This window comes from Crocodylus siamensis, chromosome 1 (genome assembly GCF_052110815.1).
Source record: "Crocodylus siamensis isolate JL-2025a chromosome 1, ASM5211081v1, whole genome shotgun sequence".
Lineage (NCBI taxonomy): Eukaryota > Metazoa > Chordata > Crocodylia > Crocodylidae > Crocodylus > Crocodylus siamensis.
In genome coordinates, this window is record NC_143395.1 from 135,917,888 (window position 1) to 135,934,062 (window position 16,175).

The 16,175-nt window shown below is 47.9% G+C and overlaps 2 protein-coding genes across 3 annotated transcripts in view; both read right to left on the reverse strand.

Moving 5' to 3' along the window:
- Positions 1-532: 532 nt before the first annotated feature.
- Positions 533-10,989, reverse strand: PDCD2 (programmed cell death 2). The gene is made up of 6 exons (XM_090043628.1): positions 9,703-10,989; positions 9,373-9,603; positions 5,455-5,652; positions 3,572-3,687; positions 2,696-2,815; positions 533-1,109 (listed from the first exon to the last, which is right to left on the reverse strand). The coding sequence occupies exons 1-6, from the start codon at positions 9,989-9,991 to the stop codon at positions 948-950; spliced, it is 1,116 nt and encodes a 371-aa protein (XP_089899754.1). The 5' UTR covers positions 9,992-10,989; the 3' UTR covers positions 533-947.
- Positions 10,990-11,128: 139 nt separating this feature from the next.
- GNPAT (glyceronephosphate O-acyltransferase) overlaps positions 11,129-16,175 on the reverse strand; it is a 48,994-nt gene continuing 43,947 nt past the window's right edge. For both annotated transcript variants that reach the window (XM_090043613.1, XM_090043603.1), the window contains exons 13-16: positions 15,463-15,562; positions 15,274-15,367; positions 12,169-12,230; positions 11,129-11,434 (exon numbers count right to left, since the gene is read on the reverse strand). In XM_090043613.1, coding sequence (XP_089899739.1) covers positions 11,391-11,434; positions 12,169-12,230; positions 15,274-15,367; positions 15,463-15,562 — 300 coding nt within the window. In that variant the 3' untranslated portion in view covers positions 11,129-11,390. The remainder of the gene's footprint in view (positions 11,435-12,168; positions 12,231-15,273; positions 15,368-15,462; positions 15,563-16,175) is intronic.

A 16,175-nucleotide genomic window follows, 5' to 3' on the forward strand; every position in this document is an offset into this window, starting at 1 on the left:
TTCTTTACAAGTAGAGTGCTGAGGGTTTGAAACAGGCCCCCTCACAGAGGTGGTACAGTCATCCATCCTGGCAGTCTTCAAAAAGTGTCTTGATGCCCACATTGCTGGGATCAGATGACCCCAGCAATCTTTCCTGCCCAAGTGCAAGGGGGCTGAACCCAATGATCTGTAAGTCACTGTAAATGAATGTTAGCTTTTCAGGGTATGGGCCCGAGTTATCCTAAAATTCCGGAGCCATTAACTACCAAGCTTGAGGCAGTAACTGCAAAATACTCAGTTACCATCTTGGCTTCATTTCTTTGTTAATAGAAAAAAATTACATTCTCTGCACAACAGTCTAACATTATAAGCTATATTATCTCCTAACGACTACACTCACTGGAAGTGGCATCATCAGAGTAACTGGGTTTCAGATACCACCTTGGGCTATTTAAAATTCAGAGTTTCATCTACTCCTTTCATAAAAGGATATTACAGGCTTGATTTTAAGGATTTGGTCAGTCAGTAAAAATCATCTTACAAAATACAGAAGTAGTAGAAATCTTAATTTTTAGTTTCAAATAAATATAGTTACATCCAGTATTCTGCTAAAAGAGAATTGTATTGTGAGAGTAACAAGCTGTAGTTTGAAACAGAACTGTTTGGTTTCACTTGTGCATGCTGCATGCTAAAGTGAATTGTACAATACAATACACAGAGGGTGGAAAGAAGTTGATGAGATCCACTTTAGTTCCTCCAGGCCATCTTTAACCGAGAGTTGCCATTTAATTGCAATATATGAATGCCCAGGGTGATACAGAACAATTGGCTAGTTCACCAACACGCAAGTAGTTCAGTGCACATGTGTACACATTCGTAAAAATGCAACTGAAGCATGAAAGCCTAGTTCAGAGAATAAAGCAGCCACCCTGAACTTGGAGAATCCAAAGTCAATTTCTTTGTCAAAGTTATACAGAGTCTGCAGTGAAATCCTGCTTCCATACAAACTCCTCAATGTACCCGCCTCCTTGGTTACAGTTTTCAGCACAGGTATAAACTACTAACGTCCCCCAGTCAATACTTTCTTCTAGGCTGTCAACCTTCAGGTGGTTCAGCAGCTGTGGCATAACCTTCAGATCACAAAATACAATGTGTCAATAAATGCATTAGTAACAGGCTACAGCATTTAACTAAGGTAGTGCTTCCCAACCCTTTCCTCGGCATGACTCCACTTAAACACTGGAAATTTTATGCAACCCCAAAATGATTCAGACAAGATCAACACCCCTTCCCCCTTGGGAGGCACAGCAGTAGAGCCTGTGAGGGAGGGGGAGTAGGCTGCGGGCTTGGGGCTCCCAGCCCAGCTGTCTGACCCCATCCCCCTAGGGGGCCTCCACAGCCCAGTGGGCAGGACCCTGTGCAGGAGGGTGGGGAGGCTCAGTGCCACTGCCAGGAGCCATGGCAAGGCACCCCCTGCCCACCCAGCGGTGGTAGCAGCACAGAACTGTTCCCCCTGCTGCTGCTATGCAGGCAGGAATGGGACACCTCACCATGGTGGTGCAGCTGGTGGGCTCCCAGCAGCAGTACCAAGCTTCCCCACCCCACTCTTCCCTCTTGTGCAGCAGGTCCCAGAGGCCAGGGAGGGATGGTGGCAAGACAGGGAGTCCAAGGCCCATATCTACCCCCACCCTGTGCACAAGTCTGGGGGGGAGGCATGTGCTCCCCTCATGCCTCCCTCCCCAGGAATGGGAGAACTGGTGAGCAGCCAGCCCCCCACTACAAATTGCCCAGCCCTTAGTCAGGCCCATATTCCAGCCCCAGCCCACTCCCTCCCTCATTGTGGGGTCCTCAATCAACCCCCCCGCTCAATAAGTTTACTTGGAGGGACCTCCAGAAACTGCTCTCCATACTGCCTGGCTGTAATTTAAGTAATTAATTTACAAAATGCAAAATTTTCCACATAAAGAGTTCTGTTTCCTATACAATAATACTAACAGTGCACTAAATCCTTGCTAACGTCCTGTCTAGGACCATAGTGATGGGTTATCTTCAGGACTAATTAACCAGATTTCACTTGGCTCTATGGATTTGCATTCACTAACTAACTAACAAATAAATCTCCAGGACTAATTAACCCAGATTTCATTGCATTCATTGCATCTGCACATAGGGAAAAGCTCTTCCTGTTGGTCAAGTCAAAGTGCTGGCTCTAAGAGGTAACTTGGCACATCAGCCTAGAACCAGGGGAACACAGATCACCAATGCCCTCAGTTTTTCACCAATGTAGAGTAAACTCTCTCCACCAAGGGGTGACAGTGAGCATGAGTTTGACTCCTGTGATGGTGGCACACATAGCTAAAAACTAGTAGTCCACATTAGCAAGTTTTCTGTTTAAACAGCGTAACTGTCAGAAACAAATCCAGATGTGACCCATTCATCTATTGCTACATCCAAGAATTTGAACCCATGCCATGCTTACGAAACATACTTACCACTTTACAGGCTACAAAACCATACCAGGATGAAAGGTGCTGCCACTTATGATCAAGTCCCATAAGAAAGAATAGTTAATTTAGCTATTAACTAAGAACTAACAGAAAACTAATAGCAGGTTCTACACTTCTGCTCTACCCTTAGGCAAATTATCTGCACCTCAGACTTAGAACAGGCTTTTAGCTACACCCTAAGAACAATATCCTGGAATCAGTTTACCTACCTGGAATTCAAATATCCTCTTGGCACCACACGAACAGTTTGGGATATCTTTTGCTTCAGGAATATTTTCACCTGACACCCAGATAGGGCCACCTTGTCCTCCTCTGCAGTATCTGATAATCTGAAATTGAATACAATTTAACTAGATGAAGCTATACACATGTGGACACTGATGAAGTTTTTTCTACTCCCCCTCTTGCATCTGTTTGCAAATGCCATTTTAATTGTAGTTTCCAAGCTGTATTATTCAGAACAAGTGGTTTTAGCAAGACTAAAAAATGCAAATGCCAGAATTTCCACTGTCCCTTTTCCCTTGGTACAGCAATGCTTTGAATTTCTTAACAAATGGTCTTTAAGTTGTAGAACAAGGCTTTTAGGCTCTGCAGTTCCCCAGGCAGGCAGACAGGCAGATTTTTCCAAAGTCACAAAGGAAGCAGGCAGCAAAGGCTGCCAGACAACCCAGGTCTCCCATTTTGTAGCTCTAAAACAAAGCTAGAATTGTGGGGGGGAAATAGCAAGATGAGCACATGAAAGTAAGTGGATGCTGTTCACTTTTCCATCATCCCCTCTCTGAGGAAGGGCAGCAGCCTTGCCTTTCACTGTGGGCTTCTGCTTCGTGCAGCCCTCCCCCTTTGATTCATGTTCCATTTTCCCTTAAGGAAATGAGACCTTAGGTCTGTGAAACTCTCTGCTATGTTGGTAGGGATGCAGACTGGATGATCTAGTTTCCTCATATCTCAGACCATAAGCTTAAAATATCAGAAGCACAACTTGAACAAACAAAACCAGAATACTGCAACTGCCTTGAGGCCATGATGTCCCATACTCCAAATATAAACCACACATGCATCTTTTGACAAGACTCTTGCATTTTCACCTGCTCTGGCTCAGCAGCTATTCGATTCTTGAACTTTTGGAAGACCTTATCTTCTAGAGTCTCATGTTTTGCCATTGCCTCCAATTGTTCTTCATCTAGTGGCTCAAACACTTCACCTAACCACAGAAGACAGACAAATACAGATTGGTACAAGATTGTCAAGGTTAAAACAAAAATACTATTATTTACCTGTCTTAACCTCAAAAAGGCACATCAAAATGTGTAACAGCCATGTAAGCAGGCTGCATCATCACAAAGAAGATTGTCTTTTTTAGGATGCCAACTGACTCCATCAGCTTTGTGTCCAGTTCATTAATTCCTGTAGCATTTTCAGCATACATTCCAGTAGCAGAACATTAAAAGTATGACAAAAAACAGGAAGAATTAATTTAGGGAGATCTGTCTCAAACCTGAGGCACAAAGTCTGATGAACTTTCTGGTAGTGACACACAGAGCTCACTAGCTGTAGTGTGGAACCGTGGCAGTAAATTTACAACTCTGATCATGTAATAACTGAAGAGGCTTCTCTATTGACACACCACCCCCAGCGTTGATCAGCTGGCCCGAAGGGGGCAGGGCCTGGCCTTTATAAGCAACAAGGCTGAGACCAGAGGGGTTCCCTTCTGGCAGCCTGAGGAGCAGGAGCTCTGCTGCAGAGCCGAGCCAAGCTGAGCAGCCTGAGTGGCTGCATGATGATATGGAGTAGAGAGAACCCTAAAGGAGGTATGATGAAGAGCCAGCATGGCGCAGAGTTTGTACTATAGCCAGGAAGCTTATCTTGCGTTATAGCCGGTTGGCGCATGGCTTTATGTTTCTCTTGGGTTGTTTGTGTAATACCGGAGGACCGGGTGAAGCTGTAGGGGTTGGAGGAGGCCTCGGGGGAGCTCCCCAGTAGCGTGGGAGGTTCCTGCTGCCCTGGGAGGGCACAATAAGCTGGTGCCAAAGAAGGCACAGCAGTTTGTGTGCTGGAGAGTGGCACTGCATTTTGGGATGTCCCGACCCCAGCCCAGTATGGGCGACATCGGGAGGAGCTAGTGGGGTGTCCCGACCCCAGCCCAGCTGGGAAGCATCGGGAGTAAAGCCCGAGCAGGGCGTAAGACCCCTAAGGAGGGTCAGGGGGCCAGGCACGGCTACTGCCACCTGAGCCCTGACCGCGGGAAGCGCGGGAGCAAAGCCCCAGTGTGGGCGGGAAGCACGGGCAAGGCCCCAGGGTGGGTGAGCTTATTGGGAAAGCCCCAGGAAGAGGCAAGCATGTTGAGCAGGCCCGAGAGGGCTAGTGAGTAGAGGGGCACCAGTCAAGGCGCCAGTGAGGTGCACCGGTTGTGTGACAAGCCCCAGGGGCGCCAGTCAGGGCACAGAAAGGAAACTGACCAATCAACGTTCGGTACATCTGCGAGGCTTGGGGTGTGCTACAGGGGAGGTTGGAGGCACGCATAGCCCATAAGGCTAGGGTGCACCAGTCACCCCATACAGAACAGGGGACAGGATAAACATAGCACCGTGTCCATGGGGACAAAAGGCAGCCTCCCTTATAAAATTAGACAGCATCAAAGACGTGGCAGGCGAGAACGAGGGTGCTGAGTCGTCTACTTGGCACGGTAGGGGGTGTTAGAGAGATCACAGCTGCTCCTAGGTCCCCACGCCATGACAAGGTCATTTCTATCAAATACTTTTACATGCAACAATGTCTAATGAGGGATAGAAGAAAAAAGTTAGGTTACTACAACCACAAGAGAATTAACCTTTTTCAGTGATTAGCTGTGGACTCCTTTTGTGAGTCACATGAAGTGTTTCACTTCAGAGGACTAAATATTTTAGTCTGTGAAGCACCAGAGAATGCAGGTAGGGCAGATCCCTCTTGGCACCCAGGTTCTACTCCTTACCAACACCACCTGCAGCTTCCAATTCATGTTTCTTGGGATCCTTCTGTGAATCTCCATCTGTGGGACTGTCATCAGGCTTCGCCTTGTTGCCATCAGGCTCTACTTCACTGTCAGAGGACTCAGTTTCCTCAGGTTCAATTACAATTTCATATTCTGGGAAAAGGAACCCATGGTCTGGGATCTCTGTGTCCGACTGAGCTACAAGACATAGACGAACAACCAGTTTTTACCCTTTCATGCCATATCTCCTGTTCCCTCAATAACACATTACTGACTCTACCCTCCCAAATATTCCACTGTTGACACTCAGGAACTTGTGAGAAAGTGCAGCCAACTTCCATCTGGCACTGCAGAAGGGACTGGATCCTTCTAACACAAAATCATGTTGAAGCCACAAGCCTTGTCCAGGCTGCAGCTGTCTCTGTCCCTAGACGTGTTGGTAGGAGCTAGTGGCCGACACGGCAAAGGATTTCATTTATGTCTTCAAGGCTCCACTCAGCAGCTGTACTGGCAGGGCATGAAGTATACCCTGGCAAGCACTAGCTGCTGAAGGCACCTTGAGCACTCAAGCGCATCCTGCTGCCTGCAGAGGAGCAGGTAATTTTTTTTTTTGGCTTAGAGGTGAAACACGGCACTGCCCGCAGAAAGCAGGTGCTCTTGCTTCAGAGCACAGCCACCATGACAGCATTTCCGGCATGAACAGAGTCACGTCTTAGGACAACCTTAGCCCTTTCTTAACAGAAAGATCTTAAAGGTCTGTCTGGGCAGGACCCAGGAAGACAGAAGCTGTGGGAGGGGGAGGAACAGACAGAGCCAGGCAGCACTGCCACATGAATCAAGTGAGAGTTATCAGAGAGAAGTAATGCTGCAAAAGACCTCAAGAGATCATCTAATCTAACCAGGGATCTAACTTGTTGGACTAGATCAGGCTTGTCCAACATACGGCCCATGGGCTGCCATGCAGCCTGCCAGGGCATTTTCTGTGTCCCTCCCCCAGCCCCTCAGCAGCTTCCTAATGACTGCTGAAGGGCTGGGGAAGGGACAAGGTTCCCACACGCACTGCATCAGCTTGATGTTGCCGACACGGTGTGTGAGGGAAGAGGAGTAGCCAAGTGCTTCTCGGGACAGGACGAGCCCAGCTGGAGCAGCAGGGGGCTCAGCTGCACTTTCCCCTACCTGCGCCTGTCAGTCCCCAGCGGCACACAGCTCCGCTGCTGCCTTTGCTGTCTGGTGCCCACCAGCTGTCCCACCCAGAGCAGCACGCAGCTGAAGCCGGATTCCCACATGCTGCGGGGACGGGAGGAGCCCAGCCAGGTCAGCACCAGCCAGCAGAAGCGGCAGCAGAGCCATGCGCCGCTCGGGACTGATGGGCACAGGCAGGGGGAAAATGCAGCTGAGCCCCTGCTGCTCTGGCCAGACTCGTCCCGTCCCAAGCGGCACAAGGCTCTGCCGCCACTTCTACTGGCTGGGCTCCTCTTGCCCCAGCAGCTCATGGGAACCCGGCTTCAGCTGCGTGCTGCTCTGGATGGGACAGACCTGCCCGGGTCAGCACCAGTCAGCAGCAAAAGTGGCAGCCAAGCCGTGCGCCGCTTGGGACTGACCAGTGCAGGTTGGGGAAAAATGCGGCTGAGCCCCTGCTGCTCCGGCTGGGCTCATCCTGAGGTTCATTTAATGTCTGTAAAATGCTTGGACAGCCTCACATAGATGCACTGCATAGAAATGCAAAATATATTTTGACTTATTTGGTTGGCACCTTGGGCTGAGATTTTCAAAGCTGAGTCAAAAGGCCAACTTCCATTAAAATGAATGGGATTTAGGGGGCTCCAAATCTTTTATGACAACTTTGTAACTTGCCTATCTACCCCTTTTTGCAAATTTCAGCCACAGTTTGGAAGCTCAGCCAAAGAACATACGAGCTTCTGAACATAAGAGCATAAAAAGTGCCATACTTGGTCAGCCCCATGGTCCATCTAGCTCAGTATCCTGTCCCGAACAATGGCAGAAATGGATGCTATAGAGCGAGAGTTTTGAACTGCAGACCCATTTCATTGTCACTTCCTGGAACTTCATTGGTGTCAAAGGTCACATGACATCACTTCCTGATGTGATACCACTTCTTGTGAAATCTTTGAATATGGCTTGCCGGCCCACTGGGTGATAAAAAGTTTGTGATCCAACCCCACATTCAAAAAGGTTGGACATCCCTGGACTAGATGATCTGAGGCCCCTCCCAGCCTTACTTCTCTGTAATTTTCACTTGATTCAGGTGGCAGTGCTGGCTACCTCTGTCTGTCCACCCCCCTTGGAAAACCTGCAGCCTCTGCCCTCCTGGGTCCAGCCAGAGGAGCAGAAGAAAAGCTAAAAGGTCACCTGTTCCCTGGTGGGTGAATCGACTATTAAAACTGTAGGCGAACAGTAACTCAAAAAAGCTTCTGCATCTCTGCAGGAGCACCGCTACCTTGCCTGACCTCAGCCAATCACCGCTCACCACCTCCCTCTGACAGGAAATGCCACCAATCATAGACTGATTGATTGGTGGCATTTCCCCATCAGAGGGAGGTGATGAGCAGTGCTTGGCTGAGGTCAGGCAGGGTAGCAGTGCCCCTGCAGAAGCTTTTTTGAGCTTCTGCATTTGACCAAGGGGGAAGGGAGGTACAAGAGCCTCCCCATCCCCTCCACAATTCCTAGCAGCAGCTCCTGAACACAAGTAGCAAAATCCTTCCCACCTCCAAACAAGGCCTGACCCTCACCCAACCCCCAACGTGTGTATACACAAAGGCATCCCCCACACCCAAAACTTCTCCCAGACTTCAAATAGGGCCCAATTTTCACCCAGTCCCGACATACATACACACAATACACCCATGTGTACACCTCCCCACATATGAGTCTGTACATTACACATGTGCACACACCTTCTGCAGCAGCTCTGAATCAAGAAGAGACAAATCTTAATTACTCTTACACAACTAGAGAAATTTCAGATTTAGTCTGCCAATTAACACCCCCCAACCTGTCAAACAAGGCCCAATTCTCATCCAGCCCTGCACTACACCCCCCCCACACACATACACTACATATACACTAGAGATGTGAAAGCCTGGGGAAAAAAAATAACATAATAATGTTACGTTCTTAACGTAGCAAAGTGAATTTAGATCTGTAAAGGCTGCTAAGAAAATAAGTATTGCATATATTTCAGTTTTTCCCAAAATTGCTGTTTTTTCCAGGAAAAAAAGTTTTTTCATGGCTTCAAAATTTCCAGAAATATTCTCCCTCTATTCTACACCCCCACAAACCTCCCCTCCCCTTCCAACAGGGCCTACTCCTCACCCCTGTCTACACACATCTATACATATAGACACACACCCGCTATGACACAATATGTATACATAATATGTACACACCCCTGGATGGTACACGCTACATCTCTCTCTCTAGACATCTCTCTCTACCTCTATATGCATACATATGGAAAGACAAAGACATGTATATATGTGCGCGCATGCGTGATGCACATAAAGTGGTGGTATGTGTGTGTGAAGACGTGTGCGCGTGTCTGGAGAGAGATGTATGCATGTATGTATGTGTTTGTGTATACTACGTATATGATGTAGTGGCGTGTATTCGTGTGTGAAATATATATTTGAAGGTGTGTGCGTGCACACACGCGTGCGTATCTAGATGTTTATACAAAATGCATGCATATATATGTATATAGTGTGTGTGCATGAGTATGCATTTATATATACTGTGCACAGCATGTGTGTGCATATAATGCAGGGGGGATATGGCAATGTTTGTGCATGCCCACGTGTGATGCAGGGCTGCACCGCTGTCTCTCCACACACATGCACGCACAGTGTGCGCAGGGCACGACGAAGGGCAGGAGCTGCGTGCCCCCTGACCTGACCTGACCTGCCCCGCAGCAGCGGCGGTGCCCGGCGGCCCAGTCGAGCTTCTGGTGCGCGCGGCCGCAGTAGTGTGCGGCCCGGCAGCGCGCGCACCTCTTGGGCGCGAGGCAGCCGCAGACGCGGCACAGGGCGGCGCCATTGCGCAGGCGCGGCGGCCCGGCGGGAAGGGGCGCGGGCGGCAGCGGCGGCTCGGGCGGGTACGTGGCGTTCACGCGGGGCAGCTGGTTCCGGAACGCTGCGGGGCGGAGAGAACGCGGAGACGTCACCAACAGCGCGCGCGCAGGGCGAGGCCAGCCCGGGGGAAGGGAAGGGAAGGGCGGGGCGGGGATCTCACCGCGCAGCGGGCCGGGGGCGGGCGCGGGGCGGTGACAGGTCGGGCGGCGGCAGCAGAAGAGCAGCAGCGTGCGGTGGAAGGCGTCGGGGCGGCCGGCGAGCGGCGCGTAGAGCTGCAGCAAGAAGGCGCAGGGCTGCCCGCAGCGGCTGCAGCTCAGCGCCGCGGGGCCCGGAAGCCCGGCCTCACCCAGCCACGCCGGCCACCCGCCCACCTTGCTGGGGAACTGCGCGCTGCGCAGGCGCCAGCCTGGTGCTGCCTCCACGAAGCCTAGTTCTACCCGCGCGCCCATTGCCACGTGCGCTCTGCTTCTGGTTCGCGCCGGAAGTGCTGTGGTGGCGCCTGCGCGTCATTCAAGGCGCCTGGCCTCCCCTCGGGCCGGAAGTGCGCCCTTGCTAAGTACATCCGGGTTCTGAATGGAAGTGCACTCGACTCTCCGCCCCACGCCGGAAGTGGGGTGGGCGGAAGCGCTTCAGGTCCCGGAAACGCGGGCCGGGAGCTGAGGTTCGGCGCGTGGGGCGCCCGTGGGCTTAACTACGCGTTCCACCTCTCCTGCTGTACGTGACGCATACTGCACTAAGTGCAGACCGGCCACATGCGCCAAGTGATTCATACGCTCAGTCACACTCCAACTATTACGTTTGTGCTTTAGTGTTTAAGGGCTGGAGCTGCTTTGTAGCCAGCTGTAATTTGAATGTGTAGCAGAGGCCGAGGGCGCATTGCCTGCCCACACACTGGGACTCGGGAACGGGGCACATAACCCCCAACAGCCAGTCATATTGCCCACTACTTCCAGCCCCAAGCAGCCAGCCCAGGAAAGCAGAGAAAGGGCAAGAACTAGAGCATTTACTCTCATTTTAAAAACCTGCCTGGACACGAGAATGGGGCCAAAAAAGAGGGCATGTCTGAGAAAACCCAGACAGACACCACTTCAAACAGCCTCACTGATGAAACTGTATCTGAAGCCTCATTCAGCAACAAAAGTGCTAATCACTTCACACTGCAAGACCTGGCCAAACTGATGGTACTTGCACGTGAAGGACCCCCAGCATAGCTTTGTCCCCCTAGCATAGCTTTGTCTCCCTTGCCAATGCCATGGCAGCTCTTGTGCAGCAAAAAGGTGTGACTGACATGCTGGATTTGTTCTTGATGCCAACTAGCAAACAGAAATCAAGCAATAGGCCAGATGCAGCCTCTTGCAAGGAGCGTGGGACACCTGTTATGAAAGAGGAGCAGAACAACCATCTCAGACACTCAACAGCCTGCAACCTGCTGTTCTAAACTGTCCTTTTTAATGTTAAATCTTTAGTTCCCTGTTACAGTTACGTATTGACGAAATACTTTGAAACCAACTATGTCATCATAAGCCTAGGAAAGTGCTTAAGTAGATGTGACTGTATTTTTCTTTAAATATATAATCCAAAATATGTAAGGTTTAATTTATTTTTTATTTTTTCATAAAAAGGTACAAATGTCATTCTAAACTTCAGTGCTGACAAAGTTCCTATCTGGTGATGAAAGTATTCCACCTGGAGAACATCTATTCCCCACCTTTTGCATACTCAAAATTCCCAAAATGGAAAGGGCCAAATGTGTGCTCCTGTGGCATCCTACCCATTTTCCAGTTCAGGACTGTTCAGTGTTTTTTGCAGCTTATTCTGTCCACAGTCACCATGTAAAACCATTTAATATTAAAGTCTTGCAGTCACAGGTTTTATCACAGGTATCCTGGAATCTAGGGATGAAAAAAATAAGTAGTAAACTGTATATATGGACAGCTAGAATATTAAAAGCATCATTCCATGAAACTCCTTATTCTCCATGATGCTTTTTATTTAAAACTAGGTAACAGCAAAAAAAGGTTTAAAAAAAGACAAGATGTAGTCATTTATGCAAGCAAAAACATGCAGCTGGTTTACTTCTATTCAGAGCTCATGAACACTTTTATTGCTTCTACCATAATGAAATACCAGAAGTGACGTGATTTTTATTAGGAGTTAACTATATTTTCTCTCCCAAAAACCTTATTTACCCACATTCAAGATAACTTTGAATTTAAGATGACCACCCAATAATTAGATTCTATACATGGAAAATGTATAAATTTGTTATAATTCTCTCTCAAATTTGCCATACATTTTTCCCCAGAGAGCAGCAGTGGGGGTGAAAGGGACAAGACCAAAGAGGCAGGCAACTTGCGCCTTTCCTGATCCTCTCACCCCTGCCCCTCCCCCAGTACCTGTGTCTGCCAAGTGCCTGCCCCCCACCACCATCTCCCGGTTAAATTCTTCTGTTGCAAAGAACCCAGAAAGACCCAGCGGGGTCAGAATGCGTTTGACCCTGTTGATTCCTCATTGAAATCTCTGGGTTTATCTGCGAGTTGTAAAGCATGCATAGGTGCTTGTACGATGTAGCACCCTGACTGAGAATCATTGTGTTAGTCTTATAGCGGTAGAAGACAATGCTTACCTAACATGTCTGCTGTTTTATTGAGGGCATCTTTCTTTACAGTGTAAGTCACACCATTGGTCCTAGATCAGAAAAAAACCCCAAAACAGTAAGACTGTTATTCTTTTGGAATTGAATCACTAATAATTGTCACTATTCAAATTATCTATTTAAATAAATAAATTAATAAAATTTTAACTCCTTTTTCCCTTAATTGCATCAATGTTATCTAAGTCCTGAGCTCCAGAAGGCCTACTGATGATGGCCATGGATATTTTAAACAAATACTACTGAAGGATAGTTTAAATTGTAGAACATTTCCCCCCTTCTTGCGTGTGTCTCTTCCCAATGTTTACTAGCAAGGCAAACTGCTAAAAAAATTAACTGAAACAGTTCCTTGGCAAATGTAACTCACTACAAGCTCCAATAAATTGGAAGAATTTACACCAGGGATGTCCAACTCACCCCAGGCACTGGGCTGGATCTACGGGGCTGCATTCAGGCAGCATGGAGCCAGGGGTCTGCATTAGTGAAGAGCCAGGTCAGTGAGGAAGCACAGGGCTGAGGTGGGGCAGTGGGATGGAGGTGTTGGCATGCTGCTGCATGGAACCATGTTCAGGAAGCAGCACAGAGCTGGACCCAGGTGCTTGCAGCATCATGAACAAGGAAATGACTATGGATGGCAGTCCCCTGGCTCCATGCCACTGTCCAGCCACAGCTCCATACTGACACACGTATCCAGATCCATACTACCTGAACACAGCCCCGCGCAGTCACATGCCCTGTGCCGCTGCCTGGCAGTGCAGAACTCTGATTGGTCAGCAGTGCCATGGGCATGCAGCAGTGTGGAGCCAGGCACATGCACTTCCACTACTGCACCAGACTGCAGGTGGGCCAGATGCAACAGTTCCTCAGACTGGATGTTTGACGCCCCTGGTTTAAACTAATGTTTCAGCTGGGGATTTATCTCATAAGCATTTTTTGGCATTGTCACAGCTAGATGTTACGAAAAGAACAAAATTAGAATAGTACCTACTACATATACTTTCCGAGTGGTCTAAATATCAAAACTAATGCATTCTCATCACATCCCTGACCTGTAGGAAAGTTCCAGGTTTTATAGCTTTTACACAAGTGTTCTGGCTACAAGCAGGTTGTTGGCTATCTTGAAATTTGAGGGTTTGAGTTGAAAAGTCATCCAACCAGACAAAGTCACAAAACAGAGATTGCATGCTCACAGTGTGCTGGGTAACTTAATGGTTTATAATGTACAATTTGAAAAATGTCTGTTAGCAGATTCTTCATAAATGAAGGGCTAAATATGCCTGGTGAAATACTGCACATTGTGGGAGTCCCTTTCCTCCCTCTCTGCTCCTGAATACGATAAGAATCTCATAATATATGACCGTGTCTACACATGCAATAAATGCAACTGAATGTACTCCGGCTCTATTTGAACCAGAGTAAACCAGAGTAATCCTGACACCACTATCTACACATCTGTTTACGCGCAGTACTTTACACTGAACTGCCAGATGCTACCTGTACCAGATGGGACTATCTGTCAGTGCAGTAAATTAGCCTACTACACCCTAACTGCTGTGCACATTTAGACAGTAAGACTGTACTCTGCAACAATTTAGTCTAATGCACAGTAAAGTGTCTCATGTAGACACGCCCTATGTGTACATTTTGTACATTATACATTTGAGGTATCACACTCTTTTTGAATAGCATTAACTGATTTCAAGTTTTACTGAACTGGCCACTTTTTTTTCTGTTCAAAGTCAGATAATTTAAGTGTAACATCCAATTAACTTGATTTGTGACATTAAAGCCAAAGTCAATACTCTAGTGAGATAAGGATGACCTGTTTTTTATGCTGCCCATAAAATTTTTTTAAAAAAGAGATAGATATTTGAGCACATTACAAAATGCATGTGTACATTGAACACAATCCTGTTTATCTGAATGTCCTGCCAGGGACCTCTAAAACGGCCAGATAAGGGGCAAAACGAGGGAGGAACCAGCTACTGGCATTTTAAATTCCCTATTTTCGGTTCCACAAGCCACATACAATGAAAAGATGACACCAAGCTTTTAAAAGCTGCAGATCTTATTTGAGGAAATTACTGTATTTACCCAAATCCAAGATGACTTCAAATTTAAGATGACCCTCCAATAATCAGATTCTAGATTATGGAAACTTCATGGGAAAATTCTAACTGTGTTATCATTTTCCATGTCTAGAATCTAATTATTGGAGGGACATCTTAAAATTGCACCCCCCCCAAAGCAGCAGCCAGGGGCAAGGGCCAGACCCCCCACTCCTTGCCCCCACGCCTGTTCCTGTTCCTCGCTTCCTGCCTCACTTGCTGCCTGATCCCCAGCTCCTTGGCCCCTTGCGCCTGCCCCAATTCCTATCTATTCCCCCAGCCACTTGCCCCCTCAGGTGTCTACCCCCGTGCCACTTGCCACCCACCTCCCTGTTGCTGCCTGCCCTCTCCCATGTGCCCCCTTGCCACCTGCCCCCTCATGTCTGTGCACGTCCCTTGCCACGTCACACATCCTCCCTATATCCCCCCACTGCTAACCTTCTGCTGCAGCTCTAACTGCAGCATAGTCAGCAGTGGCCCCAACCCCAGCCCAGCCAGGGGTGAAGCAGTGCTGGCAGCTCCAGACCCGGCCGGGTCAGGGCCAAAGGGATCAGAGCCAAAGCCAAAGGTCAGCAGCAGGGGAGTGGGGAGGGCAGGCAGCAGAGGAAGGCCTCCTCCACCCTTCCCCCCCACCCCAAGCCCCACACCTCTGGTTTTCCCCCCTGCCCCCTCCCCCATCGCACAAGCCACCCCAACAGCTCAGCTCCAGCTTTGATCCCAGGTTGAAGTCAAAGGTGAACCACCACTAGCCTCAAGCAGGTACTCAAATCTAAGATTCCCACCCCTCACCGATTGAAGTAAAAATCTGTTTTGGATTCAAGTAAATCTGGTATGTTGGATGTCATCCTTGCATATTTGCAGGCCTGTTACAGTAATGCACTTACATAACCAACATTTGTGTCCACAAACCCTAGCATCCCTCAGGAATTAATGCTGTTCTTACACATCCTAGAGCCCCTACAGTACTTACGTTTTCATTTTGTCCACGACATGTAGTCGCACAAATGCTGATAAGGCATTTTTCTGCACATCAGAAGACAACACCTCATAACACTGAGAGCTTTCTAGAGAGAAAGCAAAAAGGCCATAAAAACTCTGCTCATTACCCATTTAGGAATTGTGTGTAAGGTGTCGCATCACTACCACACAAGACACATACCTGTCTTGAGAAGTAGAAAAGCAAAGTTACGGATTCCAGATATCATCTGCTTCTCAGTAAAGGCCTCCTTTGCTTCTTTTGACAGGTACCTGCAGATTATCTAAGAAACACTAAACATATTCAGAAATCTCTTCCTTTAGTTTAATTTGTCTTTAATTAAATGTATCTTTTAGAAATGGAACCATGGAATAATAAAGGAATAATATATCTTCGTAATAATCAGAATGGCAAGATTCATTTTTATTAGGCTTATATATACACACCATTATATGAATCATTTGACATTTTAATGCTGTTTATGATTACCAGTTAATAACAACAACCTTAGTATTTATACCTAAAATGCTTTAAGATCACATTAAATCATCATAGAAGCTGTTTTTTATCCTAGTGTTTAAAGAAATTGCTGAACCAGCAACAATGACCCCATTTCAGCAGCACCTACTTTACAGATGGAAAAGGTAAGATACAAAAGTAGAGTCATACAACTTAGTGGAAGAATCAGAAATAAATCCCTGCCCCACCACATCCCATGTCTGTGCTCAAATTCAGGGGCTGGCAACCTATGGTTCTATGGCTGGATCTGGCCTGCAGAGTACCCTGCAGTTGGGGATTTGCTGATGCCACATTTTGGTAGCCCTGGTCCCCTTGTCAGCTTCACACTCCCTTCTCCTGTGGGCAAAACCACTTCTGCAGTGGTGAGGGGTGTTGGC